At 47.8% G+C, this 19,426-nt stretch overlaps 1 protein-coding gene across 7 annotated transcripts in view; it reads left to right on the top strand.

The window, feature by feature from the left end:
• chd9 (chromodomain helicase DNA binding protein 9) overlaps positions 1-19,426 on the top strand; it is a 63,674-nt gene that overhangs the window by 22,502 nt on the left and 21,746 nt on the right. For all 7 annotated transcript variants that reach the window (XM_070828147.1, XM_070828138.1, XM_070828185.1 and 4 more), the window contains 10 exons: positions 9,309-9,414; positions 11,829-11,975; positions 12,645-12,713; positions 12,852-12,907; positions 13,585-13,702; positions 14,010-14,096; positions 14,363-14,500; positions 15,333-15,454; positions 16,869-17,112; positions 19,250-19,426. In XM_070828147.1, coding sequence (XP_070684248.1) covers positions 9,309-9,414; positions 11,829-11,975; positions 12,645-12,713; positions 12,852-12,907; positions 13,585-13,702; positions 14,010-14,096; positions 14,363-14,500; positions 15,333-15,454; positions 16,869-17,112; positions 19,250-19,426 — 1,264 coding nt within the window. The remainder of the gene's footprint in view (positions 1-9,308; positions 9,415-11,828; positions 11,976-12,644; positions 12,714-12,851; positions 12,908-13,584; positions 13,703-14,009; positions 14,097-14,362; positions 14,501-15,332; positions 15,455-16,868; positions 17,113-19,249) is intronic.

The raw sequence follows: 19,426 nt of genomic DNA, 5'->3' as shown, positions 1-19,426 counted from the left end.
TGTGAGACAGTGCTGCTGCAGAGTAAGTAGTGCTGATGTATAGATACTGCGAGCCGCCCGCCTCCCTTCCCCCTGTTTAACTGCTATAAGCAGAGTGGAGCTCTAAGCCACACCCAACACGAGCTATTGCAATATCAGCTGGTGCAGATGTGAGGGCCGAGGCGGGGAGCTGAGGGAAGAGGGGAGCGTATAGAGAACACACCGAAGACTAGCGACGTCAGGTTTAACCATGACTGAGGAGGCCGAGCGTGAGAGTGACTGACGGTGGTCAGCTATGATACGAGGCTGGCAGCTGTGTTGATGAATCATTAGAGGAGCTGGGCAGAGGAGAGAACGCTGCAGCAGATAATGGATTAATTTACAGTGTGTGTGTGTGTGTGTGTGTGTGTGTGTGATAATGAGAAAGTTGTGGCGGCGCTGATGTTTGGGAGGACAGTGAGATGATGGAGGAGAGGGTTGTGATAAAGTCCCGCTGGCTGTCCAGCCTCAGCCGGAGGTCTTTACACGGTGACAGTAGCTCTCAGCTGCTCAGTTTGATCACATGATCACGCCGTGAGACCGCATGCTTTTGTGATCAGGAAGCTCGGCTGCACCTTGGTGAGTCAGTGCACGCCCAGATCCTCTCCCCTCCTTAACCACCTCGCTGATTTAATCATCAGTATTTAATCAAATGCCATCTAGGACTTTGTCAGTCTTGCAGGCAGCTGCCAGTCGGTCAGCCTTTTGCCATTCAGAGGTGTCACTGATTACAATCCTCGCTGTTAAGGTAACGAGCTGTGACCCATTTCCAGTAGTGTGACCACACTTGGCCTACATGCAGAAAAAGCAACAGATCGGGGTGCATGCAGCGTGCCTGCTTATGGAGCCTAATATCGTCTCAGCCAACCTTTTCAAAGCGTTTTCATTACATCACCCATGTCAGCCATTACAAAACGCCAAACTGGTTCAGTCCGATGGGATGGCAGACTGGCACGGTCTTAGAGAAGACGTTTCACAGGCCATGACCGTGACCTCTGAGCTTGTTTTGGAGCTTTGTTTCTGCGTGTGTTTCCTCTCTAAATCAACTCTTCTAGTTCAAGTCTCTCACTGCTTTGAGGTTTACTAATGCTACTACGCTGGGTTTCACTGACCTCTTTCAAGCACAGCGACTCTAAAGGATGCAGACACGCCGTGCTCTCAGTGTGCTCAGGCTTTACCATCTCTCCGGTGTAGACTGTCCTCCTGAAGATCACGTACATGTAGTGAAACTGCTGAAAAGGTCACATACGTGTGACGGGGGGGTCGTTAACAGGATGAGGCTGCAGTGATCACCGGTTTCCAGTTGTGGCGCCTGCTTGGTGTCCTGATCCCTTTGTTTTAATCGAGAAAAGCCATTGAGGCGGCGATGACGTATAGCTCAGTCTGTATATGAGAAAAGGCTTGTAGGAGTGTGTGAATATCTCATCTGAGGTGTCAACACCGCTCACGCTAATAGAGCTTTCACTTTTCTTCGAATTAGAAAACTGCACAATAAAGAACAGACATTCTGGAGCCCAGTCTTCTAAAGAGCTGTACTTAACCATGAAGCCTAAAGGCCTCAGTAACCAACATAACTGTGACTCCTGATGACTGTTGAAGTGGAAAAAATCTCCACTCACAGTGGAATGATCACCTGGCTTTTTATTATGAATTCTAAAAAGCTGAGATGATAGCCCTGTGCTGTGCTCCGGAGAGGGCCGGCAGCTCGGGGCCTTGACTCATGAGAAGTGGGAGCATAATCAGTGTCGGGCTCACGGCTCTGCAATGTAAACACGAGAAGTAAAACTAAATACTACGGCATCGGCCTCAGCAGCACATGACCTGATTACACTCCCTCCGTTCCAACACTTGCTTTTGGATTTATCCAGCAAAATGACTTTAATTAAGATAAGTAGGCAGATGGACCAGTTTCAGAGTGGCTGTACAGTAAAATCATGAAAAAGCATGGACAGGAGGACGTCCTCCAGACTAGCAGAGCAAACTGTGATGTGACTGTAGCTCACCTGCAGCAAGTGTAACTCAGAATGACGACTGGCTGCATCATGGCGTGTCAGTGATGGAGCGCTGGTGGTGCTCACACTCTGAGAGCTGGTGTGTTTGGCCGTTGGACTGTGTGTCCGTGCGGCTGCGGTGAGGGACGGCAGAGCCTGAGCACATGATGACAAGATGCTCTGGGGAGAGATTGGTACCGGAGGAAGAGGAGGCGTAGGAGGAGGAGGAGGAGAGTCCCGCTCATATGCGTACACCACCCAGGATCTCCCCATAAAATATTGATGCATCTCGGCTGCAGAGGTTCTAACCTTCCGCTGGAGTCATTACTTCAGCCTCCGCTCCGCTGAGGGTGTGTGCAGAGCGCTGTGCTCACTCTTCCTTTGTGTCCAGCCTTTCTTTAAGTGAGGAATGAGGCTGAGACAGGACGGTTATCCTAAATGTACGGGGGTGTTTCTCTGTGCTGTCATCACTACAGTTCAGTTTGATTGTTACCGAGAGCCTTCTGCATTACTTTGCTCGACGCTTGGCGAGAAAGTTCAGGCGTCGTATGGAAAATCTGTGTGAGTGATGAGGAGCGTGAATGAAAGCAGATGATCAAAATATGGACTCACCAGCCTCTGTGCCAGCCGAACCAGCAGACGTCATGTGTTTGTCGTGATCTTTTTCTTGGCTGCACTCTCATCCGAAGCAGGGCTCCTGGTCCTGGGGCCTTCTGAGAAAAACACAACCAGTTAAGGCTTTACCAGCGCTGCCACAATAAGTGTGGGACATTAAAGTGTGGAAGCTGCTTTAAGAGTGAATTGTGGTTGGTGACATTGTTTATCAGTTATAAAGATTGTCTTTAATCTGTGCTGAAACTCGTATCAAAGCTGAAACATGGACTGTATCATCTAATAACCTTCAGACAAATCAACACTAATCAACGAGGAAGCTTCTGCACGTGGGCGGAGGGGGGTATTTTTGGTTAGATACTCTCAAAAACTGACATTTCCATGTGGAATAAATTGTGCAGCAGATGACTGCATTGTGGTTTGAAAGCTGGAGGAGGTCTGTGCTGAGCGGAGAGTTTAGTTTTTCTCTTCATGTAACACTTGACTCCTCCATTTTAGATGTAAAGGCCTCTTTTCACTGACATTCATCATGCTGAGCGTGTGTGTGTGTTTGGTAGTGAGGGGGTCTGATGAGGGGATTCTGCTGTAAATTACAGTGTTTCAGATTTGAATCTCCCAGGTAGATTTAGGTTTAGAAAGCTGCTGTTTAGATTCTATATTTGAATATTCACCAATAAATCTCCCCATGGGTGAGGCGGGGGTCATTTAGCAGGCCAGGCCTGACTGATCACAGCGCTCCGCAGGCTGGAGAGGGAATGCTTTTGTAGGCAGCCTACCTGCTGAAAAATAACCTCATATAATCATCAGATGAAAGCTCTGTGCCGCTCGCTCCCTTTGTGTTTCTCCCTCCCCCTCCTGCTTTACATTTTTTTCGCTAATATAAATTAGGCTCTTCCAGCAGGCTCGAAGCCCTACATCCAGTGTTTCCTGTTAGCGGGCATGTTCTAAATATGCTGCTAGTGCCAGGCAGCAGGGTAGCAGGAAATATCAAACAAAATGGTGCTCGTGAGATCAATTACATGATAGAAAATGGAGGTTTAAGTCGAGCGTATATGCAGCAGCGTATAGCTCTTCATATTTCAGTGCTTGCCTGCTAGGCGTCTAATCTCCTTCCCCTCACTTTTTCATTAGATGGAGCCAAAGCTGTTTTTTAATGGAGTGTTTTCCTACTTAATCCCTCACTGGGTGTGTATGTGTGCATGTTCATATGTGCTCGTGTGTGATACATAAACATGTTCGTGGGTGTGTGTTGCATGTCTTTGTGTTGGCAGGTATGCAAATGCACACATTTCTGCATGTGTGTGTGTGTGTGTGTGTGTGTGTGAGACAGAGCGTTGGCCATTTTTAAAATGTTTGCTGAATAAAGCAGAAATCCCCCGTGTGGCCATGTGCACCGTGCTGATACAGTGTTTGTCTTTGAGAGGGGGCTTGATGGTGCTCCTACTACTGTTTCCAGTTGTGTGCTGTGCAGCGTTGAGATTATAGCCTTCCATTCATAAGAAGGGGGATTTCCTGACAAGAACCAGTACTACTCTCTCAATAAGCCCCTCAGGATGAGAAACAGACACACACACACACACACACACACCACTTAACAGCAGTTTCGAGGATGACTCAGTCACACATGGTCAGAATTTCTCAGGTAGACTCACTCAGGCGACGATGAAGATCTCTGAGCTGCTGAAGCACCACGTAGCTCTCTTGGTCTGCGAAGCACCATCATATCCTGATTCTATTAAAATCAAATGCTCGCTCTCTCACACACACACACACACACACACACACACACACAGTCCCAGTGGCAGCATGCCAAGTAGGGCAGGACAACACTGGGGGGACAAGTGATGGAGGTTATTTGGCACAATAGGAGGACGGGAGCCAAGCAAGCCCCGAACGGCAACTAGGCTATCAGTGAGAGGAAGAAGCCAGTGGTAGACCATCGTCAGGGCTCTGCTGTGTCGGATCAGGACCAGCTGTGGTGTCATTAGAGAAGCGGGATGATGTCTGGGGGGGGGGCTCTTTAAATCCTGGGGGGGACGTAAACCAAACGCCTCCACTCAGGTGGAAACACATCTGAATGAAATGATGACGAAGAGTGAAATTAGAGAAGATGTTTCCATGAAGACGTCCGGAGGAGTGGGAAGTGGCTGAGGTATTTATTATGGGATGTACTACAATGGAGATGTCATTGATCCAATTAGATATTGATTGTGTGTCTGCATCAGGACGGTTTTACAGAGTAAATAATGTGGAACAGGGAACTGAAAATGAAACGAAATGATCACGTGAACACACAGACAGGATGTTGTGTGTGTGCTTTATTTCTGGAATCCAAATAATGAAACAGAAATCCGTCGCGGCGTCCCACCAACACCTGAGAGCTGTCAACACCCCCATCTCCTCGTGTCACTTATGGTTTTAATTATGGAAGAGCACGTCAGAAAAAACACAGCAATTATCCCACCAGACCACTGTGGACGTCATGAAGAAGTCACGTTCGGATCCTTTAATATCTTTTCTGAAATGAAGATTCTTCTGCCAGCTTTTAATTTTCTAACACTGTCTCTTTTTGGATAAACTGGTTACAGTTCTGTTCCTTTTGTGTTCCTCTGATTCGACAGAAGTTACACAGCAGTTGTTGCAAAGCTTCCTGCCAAACCCGTTGGCATTTGCTCATGTGCATCGTGTACCCAGAACCAGTTTTTAAAGCAGGCTTGGAGAAGAACTCCAGCCTGTGCAGCACACTGGGCACTGTGGGAACTGAGCTGTTGAGCAACATCACACTTAGCACACGTGTGTCTTTGTCAAACTTTATTGCAAAACATATGAATGTGTTGCAGCGAGCCCGGCCCTCAGTATCCAGTGCTGAACTACGTCCACATGAGGAGCAGCAGCAGCCTGGGGAGGCGCTGCTGTGTCTGTTTACTCAGACTGGGTGCTGTGATTGGACCAGAAAACCAGCTCTGGGTTTCCTCATCTGCCCCTGTCAGATAAACACCCCCCAGATTAGAATAAAAAGACTAACAACAAAACCAAACATTTTAGACAATACACACCAGACTGAAATCAGCAAACTGTCCCTGAACACTGACTGAGACTGAGACTGAGCGGGAACAAGAACAGAAACCAAATAAGACTAACAATGAATGGAAACTGGAAGACTGTTAGAGCCCTGGTGGGTTCAGGACAGGGTTTCTGCTGCTTGATGTCAGACTCCAGCTTGTTTGCGGTCATTGTAGCGACACACGGTAGAAAACACTGACACACACCCGTGAGACGGCTCTGTCAGTCTGTCAGTAGTTGAGGTGTCGTGATCCAGGGTCAGCAGGTGTGGTTTGACCTGCCGGAGCACGGCTCCATCTCTCTACATCAGGGCTCTGAAGAGCAGAACCGGCTGCTTTCAGGCTCCTCAGGCTTGATTTGAAAGTGTGTGCCTGCTTCCTGCCACCTGAGTTTTTCAGCTTGTGGAGGCGAAGGGAGCCTGTGTGTCTGTAAACTCTGGGTGGTCCTGTGCAGGCTGGAGCCATCTTAAGATGTGGCTTTGTGTGTGCGTGTAATTTTCCTCAAACTGTGCCGTGTTGCTCCTGTAAAGGCCATGCTCACAGTCAGTATAAGTCCGTACTGAGGAGGAGGAGGAGGAGGAGGAGGAGGAGGAGTTCTGTGCCTGGACGGGCTCAGCTGATGGTTTCACAGCCCTCCAGTGTCTCCTTTCACAGTTCAGGTTTTCCCATATGGGGATCAGAGAGCTGCTTCAGCCCTGTTATGTGTTGTTAGCTGCTGAGCTGCTGCCTGGTAATGTGACACTGTTGTTGTGCAAAGCCCGCAGCCCAGCCAGCTTTTATTTAATAGAGGAAGAAGAACCCTGTTTTGTCCCATTCAGCCGCCTGATAACGGCTCTTTTTCTTTATTCTTCTGGGTGTCACAGCTGATTATTTTTGACTTGTCACATTTCTGCCATTCACGCTGTCAGCGGACATGCACTGGTGTTGTTTTTCACAGGAAGTGATGTCACCATGAACATTACCGCCCACATCGTCAAACACACTCCCAGGGGCATGTTGCATGGCAACCGTAAGTGTCATCGGCGAGAGGATTTGTGAAGTGTAATATCATGCAGGGGGGGGGCAGGGCTGCCACACAGGAGGGACATGTGTCCAGCACGGGGCTGCTGCTGTGCACAGGACACACACATCCTGGAGCTGGAGGTGTGTGTCGGAGCATCTCTGATACAGATTACCTTTCTACGTTTTTTATTTTATTTTACCTTTATTTAACCAGGAAGTCCCATTGAGATCAGAAATCTCTTTTACAAGGGAGACCTGGCCGAGGTAGCAGCCGTACAAAATCAAAAGCCAGATCCATGACACACAAAGAGAACATAAACAATAAAACAGACTGACACCTATTGAAGGATACTGGTCTCTCAAGAACAACAGTGACATTCCTCCTTCACTGCATTCTTTATGATGCTCTTAAACTCATGAATGGATATGAATGTTTCTAGTTTAACAGTTTTTTCAAGGTTATTCCATGACCATGGTGCGTGATAGGAAAACGCTGTTTGGCCACGTTTTACCAACGTGTCTGAAAAACGAGAGAATTCAACATTTTAAGGGAGAGAAACCTGTAGAGGAGAAACACAAATGAACGGCTCTTTTCCTCTGAGAGTCTCTGTTCCACCCACAGTGCACAGATATGTTATTTAGAGTGTTTAGAGTATAGTATAGTTGTTAGTATCTGTGCAAACTTTAACCGCTGCAGTGCCTAAAACCATCTCCACCTGTGAAGGGTGGACAGCACCGTCCACTGAGCTGGACCGGTCTTAAAGCTTGTTGACAGCGCTGTGCAGGTTATTCAGTGGATGTCCGCTGTGCTGCTGTGGTTATTTGTTTAATCTCCACACTGTATGAAGAAAGACACAGAAAATAAGACAAAGTCTGAGTGTCGTTGTTTGTCTAATCTATGTGACTACATACAGCACGCAGTGTTTTCACACGGGTGGTTATTACCGTCACTCCTGGGGGGAGGGGGGAGGATAGTGATGATAAATAATAAAAGTCCAGAGTTTGGGAAAAGCAATAAAAACAGAAAGAAGTTGGTTGTTTATTTTGGGAGACTTTACTACTTCCTGCTCTTTTAAGGAAGCAAAACCATTTCTCCTCTGTCGATTAATCGGTGGAAGACTTGACCTAAATAGTTGATATCTGCAGCCCTGGGTGGATGTAAACCATCAGGGAGCGCTAACTGAAGCTAAATTAGTCATAAACGCGCGGCCCTCACGTGTAATACATGGAAAAGACTTAAAAAAAGAGAGATAAGCAGTGTTTCTTTTGAATGGTTGACTCTTAGGACAGCAGCTCATGTTTTCCTGTAGCACGTTGGCTTTCTTACCATCAGCGTCGTCGTGCAGACGGACTTCCTGTCTAGAGGGCCCACCTGGTGACTTCCTGGCTAACGGAAGGACTTGTTGGCTAACAGGAGGAGAGTCATGGGGGGACGTCCTTCTCACTGGAGTCCAACCTGCTCGGTCTGTCTGAGTAGGCCTCCGAGTGTGTGTGTGTGTGTGTGTGAAGGCCGTGTGAGTGGTCTATGTGTATCCAGCATGTTGGAGAGTGAGACAGGAACGATGGCGCTGTGTGTCTGTATGATAGCAGTGTTTTCATTTTATTTTTCCCATTAACATCACACCAAGCCAGAGATTTGGCGCCTGTGGCTTCCAAGAGATGATAATACATGTGGAGAGGCGCAAGATAGGAGGTGTGTGCATATGTGGTGAGAGAATATATGGGAAAAGGTCACAGAAATAATATGTGACTGTGTGTGGAGGAGAAGAGGGAGTTAGAGGATGAAGCGCTGGTGTAGGCTTGTGTCTGTTCGCTGTGCAATCTGCTGCTATCTGGGCTCCTGATATCGCAGCGTCCCAGCAGTCTGTCTCGGTTCGGCACTTGTACATTAGGCCACGGTGAGAATTTCAACACTCCCAAACTAGCAACGGTAGCCTAAAGGGAAAAATATTTGCCAGATTCTGATGAAAAGACGTGGTGTGAGCTTTAGCAAAGCACTGAATTCCTCTGGCAGCTCCCATTGTGAGCGCGTTAATACGTGGAAGCATTTCCCTCCGTGCTTCAGCTTCACACAAGCTGTTGGTGTGTGTACGTGGGGGTCACAGCTTGCATGCTGACGGCTGTGCAGAGAGAGATTCTTCTAGAATATACACTATAGGCTGCTGCTGTAGATGCATTTATTGTTCGCAGTGCAGCAAACGCAGATCTACGAACTCTTGTGTCACTTCATCTTGCACACTGGTGCTCTGCGTGTCTGTCCCCTCGCTGTGAGACACGTCCACTTCTGAGGACGTGTCTGCCTGTCATGGTGTCTCACTGCAAGCCTCTTTTTAACATCAGTCTGAGCACACAGGCTCATCCTTTCCTTATAATCCCCGAAACGGTTCCTTATCCACCCACTGAAGAGCCGATAAAGTGTCTCAACGCTGAGGTTAAAGTCGCCCACATTTTGGTTTTAGATGAGAGTTCATTTCATTCATTCCAGGTGATCAGCAGTTACCTCAGGCAACACAAAACAATCCTGTTAACGACATGAATGTGTGTCTTCACAGCTGGTTTCATTCCTCTGGCTCTCACCTCGTCTTCATGGTGTGTGTGTGTGTGTGTGTGTGTGTGTCCACAGGAAAATTGTCATCAAGATTGGGAAGAAGAAAAAGCGAAAGCCGGAGTCTTCAGAGGAATCGGACGATGACCCGCCCCCTCGACACACTCCTAAAGATGTCGACTCTGTAAGAGCACACACACACACACACACACACACACACACAGTTAAAGTAACTGGTGAGTGTTTGATCTCACTTCATCAAATTGAAAATATTAATCCCAAACTGAGAGACGCCTGTTGGCTCTCAGGAGTGGATCTGCTCACATTAGACGGTTTCCATCGTGTTGTTACCTGCGGTGTCACACCTGTGCTGACAGAAAACAGTTGTCGGTTCAGCTCTGCTGTGCTGTACGGCGCCGCTGTCTGCCGTCTCTGCTGTTGAGCCCGAGGAAGGTTCACAGCTCCAGTCTGAGCCCTGCAGGAGCGGGTGGTTCACAGGAAGGTCGTGCAGGGGCGGGCTATCTCCAGTACACATGCATGTCTGTGTCAGTGCTGCGACACGATGGAGACACGGTCAACGCAGCGCACACACATCACAACAGCAGCTCATCACATGCATGTGCACACACCTAAATTTAACAGTTTTCAATCAAAGGAAATGTTGTTGCCACGGCAGCCAGTGAAGTGAAAATCCTCCGGGGATTTGGTTTTCAGTGAGTCTGATAACACGACACTTAGCAAAACTGAATGATCGCATTGTTTTTCAGCTCCTGAGCAATGAAGCCACTTTCTGTTTTCCACTTAACACGAGATTCTGTTGTTAGAAATAATGATTGCTCACTTGAAGTTGAGATCTTTTTAGGTACAAAGAAAACACCAGGGGAGGGGTTTGCACTAATGAAATACTCTGAGAGCTGAGCGTTAGTTTACTTTAGTCCGAAGCACTCGGCAGGAAGAAAAGACTTGATCTGAATGTTTTTGGTTTAATAAAGTGGATTAAGATGTCAAAGTGAAACACTGGGGAGGAGCCCTGTGTTTCACCCAGTCCGGGGTGGACCCCGCCTCTCGCCCTGTGTCAGCTGGGGTCACCCCCCTCCTTACAGGATAAGCAGTACCAGATATTTAGTATAAATCATGTCTGTTATATAAAAAGCTTTGCCGCTCAGTGTAAACACTTCCATCTAAGATACTTAATAATTAAAGATCACTGTGATCTTAATTCATCATGGAATACCCCGTGTGAACATCAGCTTTGTGCTTTGTTCTGACTTTATATGAATATTGTCACAGTCAGACGTGAAGAGTTGCTGCCGGGTATTGACCAGCAGCACCACCGGCCCCCCACCACTGATATCCTGACATGACCTGATGAATACTGACGGTTGATGGAGGTGACTGGTGCTGCTGTGACAGATATCTGCTATGTGAGGGTGACGTGTGTGAATGAGTGGGGATGACTGTCTCCTCCTTCGCTCGCCCCCCTCCCCCCCTCCTTTTCTCCGTCCTATCCGGACTATTGCCGATGATATAATTACGCTCGTTAAATGGCGCCCCTGGCTTTAATTAAAGCCGTCTGTTGATGACTCATTTAGGATGATCCTGTGGAGGAAGTGAAGGCGGCGTGGCCGGCGGCGGCGGCGGCGGCCACCTCAGGGCTTCGGCCCTGTTGTCACGGCATGCGGCGGGTCGGACTCTGCAGCTCGTGGTCAGCTCGGTCGTGGGGATGTGAGGCTAAATCTCCATGGGGACATTATGCTCCACACCTAATTAACTTTGGCTCAGTGGCATTTGTTCCTAATTAACTGCATATTATCATTAGGAGGGGCTCATGTATTGATGCAGGATCCAGCAGCCCACGCACATGATAATTATAAAGGCTTGACAGGAAGGAGTAGAAAGGAGCTTAAGGCACTCCTGTTTTGTGTGGGTTTCTTCTGACTTACACAACGTATTGTTTTTCTGAAATTCCTTCTTGGTTTATTGAAACGTGGGTCAGTTATAGGTCGTGTTTTTTCATGACTCAGGAGGACGGAGAACCAATATTATTGTTTTCAAAGCGGCTCGACGTGAATCTAAAATGTTCCTATGATTCATGTTTTTCATCTGTTACCCAGAAATATAAGAATAAAACAGGTGCGTGGATACTGGAGAAAGTCATGAGCGTGTAGAGAGAGGTTTCCCCGACGTCAGTGTCTGAACACACGAATAGTTTGAGTTGTTCCTGACGGGATCAACAGCGGCGACAGCCAGACGTGTGACACGAGGAAAGGTTGGAGCGCTGCTGAAAAGTACCTGAGCATCGGTGCTGCTTCTTTAACTTATATCATAAACTGTGATGTAAGGAAGCTGAGCAGGAAGTAACCTCGTACTCGGAGCCTCGATGATAAATCAGTGATGAATCACGACTGAGGATCAGAGTGCAGAGTGTCAAGTAGAGTCAGTGATGCTTCTTTTCAGCTCCAGTTCCTTTTCCCACAATCATTTCTTTAAGCTAGCCAGCATTTTATCCCCAAACTCAGCTTTTACTCTTTAGCTGTGAAAGGAATCCCGATCAGTTGAATGTTTTTGTGATGGTGCCTCTTCTGCCGTCTCTCCTAGAAGAGGCGATCTAATCGGCAGGTGAAGAGAAAGAAATATGCCGAAGAGCTGGAGGCCCGACTGTCAGACGAGGAAGTCAAGGTTATTGTCAAGGCCAAGAAAACCAACAGCGCAGCATCCAAGCAGCCGGCTGTTCAGCTCTTTGTGGTAAGCTCCGCTGCCTACAGCTCCACACGGGAAGTCGACTTTAAACTCAGTCATCAGTAAATAATTGTTCATACATTTCATAATCATTTACGGTATCATTTACAGGCTCACAAACCAGAATAGTTTTTATGAGGCACATAAATATGTTGACTCAGTTACATGGTGAAACAACAGAGTTTGTGAAAGAACAGTAGCTCCACATGCTGAGTGAAGAGCAGCACGGCCTGTTCTCCTCACAGACCAGGAGGCCTGCCGTACGCCCGCACAAAGAGGAGGACACACATTCGGCGTCCACTTCTAATCATTTAGAGGCAGCAGCAGAGACATTAGGAGGGGAGCGCCAACAAGACAGCTGTGCTCAGGTGGAGGCAGAGCTCTGAACTCTCCAGTCACTTTTATTTAGGCTTTACAAAATCACAGCGTTTGCCAGAGAGCCAAAGGTCCTCTGCTCCGAGGAGGACAAACTCAGACAGGACAGGAAGGAGGAGAAAGGAGAAAGTAGAGGACCTCAGGAAGGGCACAGTTGGACTGTTTGTCTCTTAAACTCTTCACACACTAATCAGTAGTTTTTCTGTTTCGGAGTGTCGGGCGGCTTCTGCACATTTCTGTTGAGGCAGAAACAAAGAAACACACGTGACACTAAAAGCTTCGTATCCACTGTGTTTGTAGGAGAATCCCAGTGAGGAGGATGCCGCTGTTGTCGACAAGATCATGTCTTCTCACATCGTGAAGAAAGAGGTAACGCTTGAGCTTTCAGTAATGACGGTACATTTGTGCACACTTAGGATGAGTGGTGCACAATCCAGCAGCGAGAGAGGCTCAGCTTGAAGGTCATCTGTAAAGATTCATGCTTGTGCTACTTTACACTCTCTGCAGGTCTCTCCAGGAGTGGTGGTCGAGGTGGAGGAGTTCTTTGTAAAATACAAAAACTAGTAAGTTTGTTGTCTTGAATGTGTGTGAGTGAGTGAATCACACATCAGACAGTAACTGGAGGGTGGTGTTATGTGTGTGTTGTGCCTGCAGTCGCCCCCCCGTGTTAGTCAGACTCAGGTCCAGACATCACTGCTGCACTTCCCAAATCACAACCAAAGATCCTAAAAGTAAAGTGGGATGAGAATAGAAAGCAGACATCCTGAGGGCTTTGTAAAGGATGCTGAATAAGACACTAGCTTCCAAGCAGCTCAGGCGTCTGTGGGACAGCTTCAGTGTCGCCCTGTTTGTTGTCATCACATTTTGCAACAGTGATTTAATTCCTCCTCTATGAACTCGGGGGCATTATTAAAAGACTGCAGTGAACCGTAGCTCTACCACCAGAGAAATCATTCCTCTTCACTTGACAGATCATCTGTCGCCAGCCAGATTGCATTCATTATGTTTGGAGCCTCATGATGGAGAATGAATGTCACACTTATCGTTTCTGAGCCAAATATGACTGAAGAGATCAGCGAGTCTCTGAGCAGCTGGTCAGTCGGACCACATCTGCAGCCTGTGATCACACCTGCCCCAGGTGCTGTTAAGAAGGTGTTTTTCAGGGTTTCTCACCTTAGTCTGAACGTGTGTGTGTGTGTGTGTGTGTGTGTGTGTGTGTGTGTGTGTGTGTGTGTGTCAGCTCCTACCTACACTGTGAGTGGGCCACAGAGCAGCAGCTGGAGAAGGACAAGAGGATTCAGCAGAAGATCAAACGTTTCAAGATGAAACAAGCACAGAGGGCACTGCTCTTTGCAGATGTAAGTCTGTGAGGAGATACTGTATGTACTGTCCTTATATACGTCTGTGTGTGTTTCTACAGTGTGGTGTCTCATGCATATAGCTGCTCTGTGTGTGTGTGTGTGTGTGTGTGTGTGTGTGTGGATGATGATATACTCACTGTGCTTTGTTTGTGTGGGCAGCCACATCTGTGTGCATATATTTGAATCTCTTTACTCGCTCAGTCGATACAGTAGTGATGCTTATCTCAGATTCCAGATGGTGAGTGGGCACTCAGGCTTATTCTCTCGCTTTCTTTCCCTCTTGTCTTCTTGCTGCCTCTCTCAGATGGAAGAGGAGCCCTTTAACCCCGACTACGTGGAGGTAGACAGAGTACTGGAGGTGTCGTATTGTGAGGACAAAGACACGGGAGAGGTAAAGTGAATCCTCTTTCATTCGTTAATCTTACTCGAGAGCAGCGTTTATTTGTATCTACTTGCCTGAACATGTTTTACTCTTTTTCATGTTTTGTGGTTTTTATTCCTTTCAGTATGTTCTCCACTCTAGTGATGTCTTTGTATCTCAGAAGTGCCCAGGGCCATCCTAATGGGCTTCCTCGCAGCCTTTGTGTGATATTATAAAAGCAGAGCTCGGCCTCGCTCCAGTCTTTTTCAGAGCTAATTCTCATGTGCCTGCTGCAGGAGGTGGTGTACTACCTGGTGAAGTGGTGCTCTCTGCCTTATGAAGACAGCACCTGGGAGCTAAAGGATGACGTGGATCAGAGCAAGATTGAAGAGTTTGAGCAGCTGCAGGCAGTCAAGCCAGACTCACGCAGGATCGTAAGCCGACATTCCTCACGTGTCACCGTGTTTCCATGTTCCTCTGTCGCTCTCACACGGCTCATGTGTTTGTCTTCTTTAGTCGCTGCTATTTTGAAGTGCTAATAAGGAAGTTTTGCCTTTTAAAAAAAAGCTGGTTCTTTTGTATAGCGATGCAGATTTGTTGTCGTGGAATCTGAGGAGCTGTTTACACTGCACCCAGCAAACATCCTGCACGGTGAAATTAATAATGGGCATCATTAGCCAAATAGACCACAGTCACACAAACACCTGCTGCCAGCCACTTCAAGAGCAGCGGCGATGTTCCCGCCGTAAAAGCAAAAAAAAAACACGTTGTTTTTATCAGAGAGATTTCCCAGCAAAGACCCGACTGGTAATAAGATGTTGGAGCTGGAAAAAAGAGACAAATGGCCTTAAAGAGAGCCGTGTTTTTGAAAGCAGAACCATGAGCACGGCGCTATCTGTAGCACAGCACAGTAACCAGACGACACACACGTCAGTCTGCCGTGTGTTCTGTCCTGGAGAGGCACAGCGTGAACCGCCCCAGTGGAGGTTATCTCTCCTCTTGCCGTATTCACCAGGAACTATTTGCTTATCTGTTGATTTAACTGCAGGCCTGCGGGTTTTCTCAGTACAAACTATGTGACGGGAGCGGTTCCACACAAGTTTGAGACCCTTTTTGTACAAACACGACCTCAGCGCCTCCATTTACCAATAACCTTTAGTTTGCTTTTCCAAAGATTTAGTCACAAATGTTTTCATGCTTCATCTAAAATGTGGAGTTAATGTCAAAACTCTCATCTTAACTCTCCGTATAAAATGTGTCACTTAGGAGCGGCCCCCGGCCAATCTGTGGAAGAAGAGGGAGCAGTCGAGGGAATACAGGAATGGCAACAGCCTCAGGGACTACCAGCTGGAGGGGGTCAACTGGCTCCTCTTCAACTGGTACAACAGGTCAGTCCTAAATACTCCACACACACACACACACACACCTACAGCCCCTTCACACTGGACCCCCTCCCCCAAAAAGAGTGGTGTCAGTGAATTAGTCACTGTGTGCAGCCTCACCAGGGTTTTTAGTGGCTCTGCTCAGTTGTGGTGTGAAAGGTGAACACAGTCAGTGGTTAGTGGAGAGAAAGCCTCAACTAGAGCTAAACTGTGATCGTCACAACACAAGACTGAGCCGATAGTGAGCCTTTACAACAAGCTGCTGTCCAAACACAGTATAACAATAGAGTACAGTGAGGGGAAGCCTTGGAATCAATATTTCCATCAAAATGGCACAGATTGATTACAATTCTTTCAAGGAAATATCCTTGGACCTGCTGCCACTCTGTGCACAGGTAAGCTGGCCTCAGCAGCTGCAGCACACTTTTCAAACAGCAAGACAAATAGTAGATTTAGCATCGTACACCTCAAGCTAAAGGGCGTCTCTTTGCATTCTGTGTTCGCTAGTAGAGCCTCAGTAATCCCATGCCAATAGAATACTACAGTATGTTGATTGATTCAGAGATTTTACGTGGGCATTTTGTGTTTCAAGAGGAGTCCTCTGGGTGCACTGAGACTGCAGATGATGAATAATGAATCACTTTTCCTGTGTGTGTGTGTGTGTGTGTGTGTGTGTGTGTGAGGTTGGGCCGTGTTCATCTTATTTGGCTGGGGCTGCAACAAGAGTCAAATTTCCTGTCAAGGTGCACACTGCTGCAACAACAACAACTCCTTTTCTTCGCCCACAATCTGAGAAGAAGCGCTGCACAGTGCATCCAGAGGACGCAGTGTCAGTGTGTCTGCATTAACCCTGGGAATTGGCTTTGTGTGTGAGCATGCAGGATTTTGTGTATGCCTACGCAGAGAGATTCATCAGAAGCAGAGAGCTGCTTAAGAGGCCAGTGGGAATATCTGCACGTTGCAATTAGCATCAAGACATAATACCCCCACCCACTGGACAGCTGAATAAATGGTTTGCCGGAGCACACCACGCAGCACAGGCACTAGCATTTGCCATTATGTTGCATCTCGTCTCTTTGGTCTGTTATTACCGCTGATCATGTCGTTTTCTCCTCCACTGTTTGTTCTTCCGATATCATGGGGGAGTTTTCCCTCCTCTTCCTCCTCTTCTGCTTCTGCCTTCTCTCACATGCAACAGAAATGCTCACCATGAGCACTTGGTGATGTGGAGACATCAACGCCTCCTCCAGCAGCATAGTCAGACTGTAAAATCCACACCCCCACTTGTACAGTATGCTGCACACATCAGGGGCATCATCTTCGCATCCGCACACAGCTGTCACCGATCTAGAAAGCTCTTTTCGCTGCACCCCGGCTCTGCTGGTTTTGTCCTCTCACCCTCGTTATCTCCACCTTCCAGACGAAACTGCATCCTGGCGGACGAGATGGGCCTGGGAAAGACCATCCAGTCCATCACATTCCTAGAGGAGATCTACCGTGTGGGCATTAAAGGGCCATTCCTCATCATCGCCCCCCTCTCCACCATCGCCAACTGGGAGCGCGAATTCCGTACCTGGACCCATCTCAACGTCATTGTGTACCATGGCAGCATGGTCAGCAGGCAGATGCTCCAGCAGTACGAGATGTATTTCAGGGATGCACAGGTACGTGGACAAGAAGCACTGAGAGGTTTCTGCCTTTCACTGTGTTTACTACCTGATTAAAGTCTGAGTGAAGGAGACTAAATGAATTGGAAGCACAAATACTGAGCAGGCTGAAGACACCTTCCTCTCTGTGGCCTGTGAACTTCATCGCATCGTGTATCTTTGACAATTCAGAGCTTCTTTTATTGATGTGCTGTAAATGTACAAATGGCGGTCCTGAGAGAATGCCCTTTGCATTATACATCAGGCATCTTTAGCAGAGCTGCAACTAATGATTATTCTCATCGGTGATAAATGTGTTGATCGTTTCCTCCATCAGTTTGTTGTCTTTAAAGTGTCTTGGCTGGAATCAGAGAGTTTTCACTCAAAACAGTTCAGTTGTTTATCAGAATAGTTGGTCAGTAATTTAAGAGTTGACAGCCAGTGGACTGATGGTCTCTATTTTCTTGTCAGCTGCAAACCTCCCCTACACATCATAGCGACAGTAGGATCACAGGTGTAGCAGGTGTAGCTGTCGTACGTGTGAAGACGGAGCACAGCTCTCCTTTCCCTCCCCGTCGGTCTGCCTGTGCGTTCACGGCCTGACAATCAGTCATGGATCAGAGCCGGCGTTCAGCTCGTCTCACGGCCCGAGCACAAATGGAGCCGTGAGGACCGAGAAGCCTTTTAGTTCATCCTGACATATCTAATCTCCCCTTTTTAAAGACGGCCGAGCAGAAAGCGCTTTACCTTCAGACTGGGAGGCAGTGATTCGCTTCGATTAAAATAATCACTGCTTTTCAGAAAACAGCAGCAACATGAAGTCCTGAGAGTGATCTAATGATATGTTTGAAAACAGGAGGCCTGTGTACAACAAAAGGAGTCGGATTCTGAAAAGCCAGGCAGAACGTGATTACCATGTGCACCACAAAGCCAGATACATCAGCACTAATGCAGCAAACTCACTTATCACAGCGTTTCAGAGGCAGAAATCACCTGTGAAATGAGGACAGCAGGCAGCAGCTGAAGGATGCTGAATATCTCAGAGCGTTTCTTTGCCTGAGTGGAAGAGAGAGCAGGAAGTGTTATTTCTGTGACTGTTGTCCTTCAGTCACGTCAACATGGAACTGACCTACACTTAAACACTGCTCCAAATTGTAGGTCTTCTTAGAGACATTTCAAGAAAGCTGAGGAGAACATGGGAACAGTTTTATGAATTAGTGGTTCGTAGTACTAACGGCGTAAACCAGGATTCAGCAGGAAGTGTGCTGCTAGGTAGCTAGTGAGCCGTGGGCTCAGGCTCTCGGTGGTTGGCAGGCCATGTGATGTGTCGCAACAGGCCGTTAGAGGCGCTCAGTGTTCAGACGAACCGTAGGAGGAATTAAGGCGAGCGAGAGCAGCACAGAGCGGAGCCGCCACCAGGCCGTCTCCCAGGCAGCCTGTGATGTCATAGCGGCCCCCAAGGGGAGCTCTCTGTCAGCGGCGCTCGGGCATGTCAGAGAGAGACGCTCCTCTGCAGCAGTCTGCTGGCTGACTGGCTGGCTGTGGGAGGGGGCTGCTGGATAACTGAGTATCCCCCGAGGCCTGTTGTCAAGGCAGTAGATACAAATGGAGAGGCGGGCGGAAGCAAGGCCTCCCCAGACACACAAACAAACACACACGGCGTAGAGACTCACCAGCCGGTGTGCACTCGTGTCCTGGTTATGCCGGAGAACGCGTCCCGACCATTAGCCGTGTTTTTAGGTTGTCAGTGAGATCTAAAAATAAGTACGCCGAGTGTTTGAAGGGCTGCGAATTCAGTGCCGTGGTTTCTAATGTTAACAGGGTAATGAATTCCAAGGGTTCACTGGAGACACATGTGCCCGAAGTAGGAATGAGTTCACAGCCGTTTCTCTGTAGTCTTCCCTTTTTAACAAGTACATACTCATTATATTCTGGGAGAACGCTGCTCTTTTGTAGTGACTGCTTCATTCACATTCACAAACCTTAATAAGCAAATGAATAGTGTTTTTACAGACCTCCAACACGTGGAACTGACGCCGCTTCTTCTTCTCCTGCATAGAAGCACAAACGTAACCTCTGGATGAACAGTGAATATTCCTTTAGGAACTCTTTAGAGTGTCTGAGTAAGTGTGCCCCCCCCCCTCTCTGTGTGCAGGGCCGTGCGATACGAGGTGCCTACAGGTTCCAGGCTGTCATCACCACGTTCGAGATGATCCTGGGGGGCTGCCCCGAGCTCAACGCCATAGAGTGGCGCTGTGTCATCATCGACGAGGCCCACCGCCTCAAGAACAAGAACTGCAAGCTGCTAGAGGGCTTCAAGCTCATGAGCCTG

The sequence above is a fragment of the Pempheris klunzingeri genome, chromosome 1 (assembly GCF_042242105.1).
Source record: "Pempheris klunzingeri isolate RE-2024b chromosome 1, fPemKlu1.hap1, whole genome shotgun sequence".
NCBI lineage: Eukaryota > Metazoa > Chordata > Actinopteri > Acropomatiformes > Pempheridae > Pempheris > Pempheris klunzingeri.
This window is presented reverse-complemented; position numbering and strand designations above follow the sequence as displayed.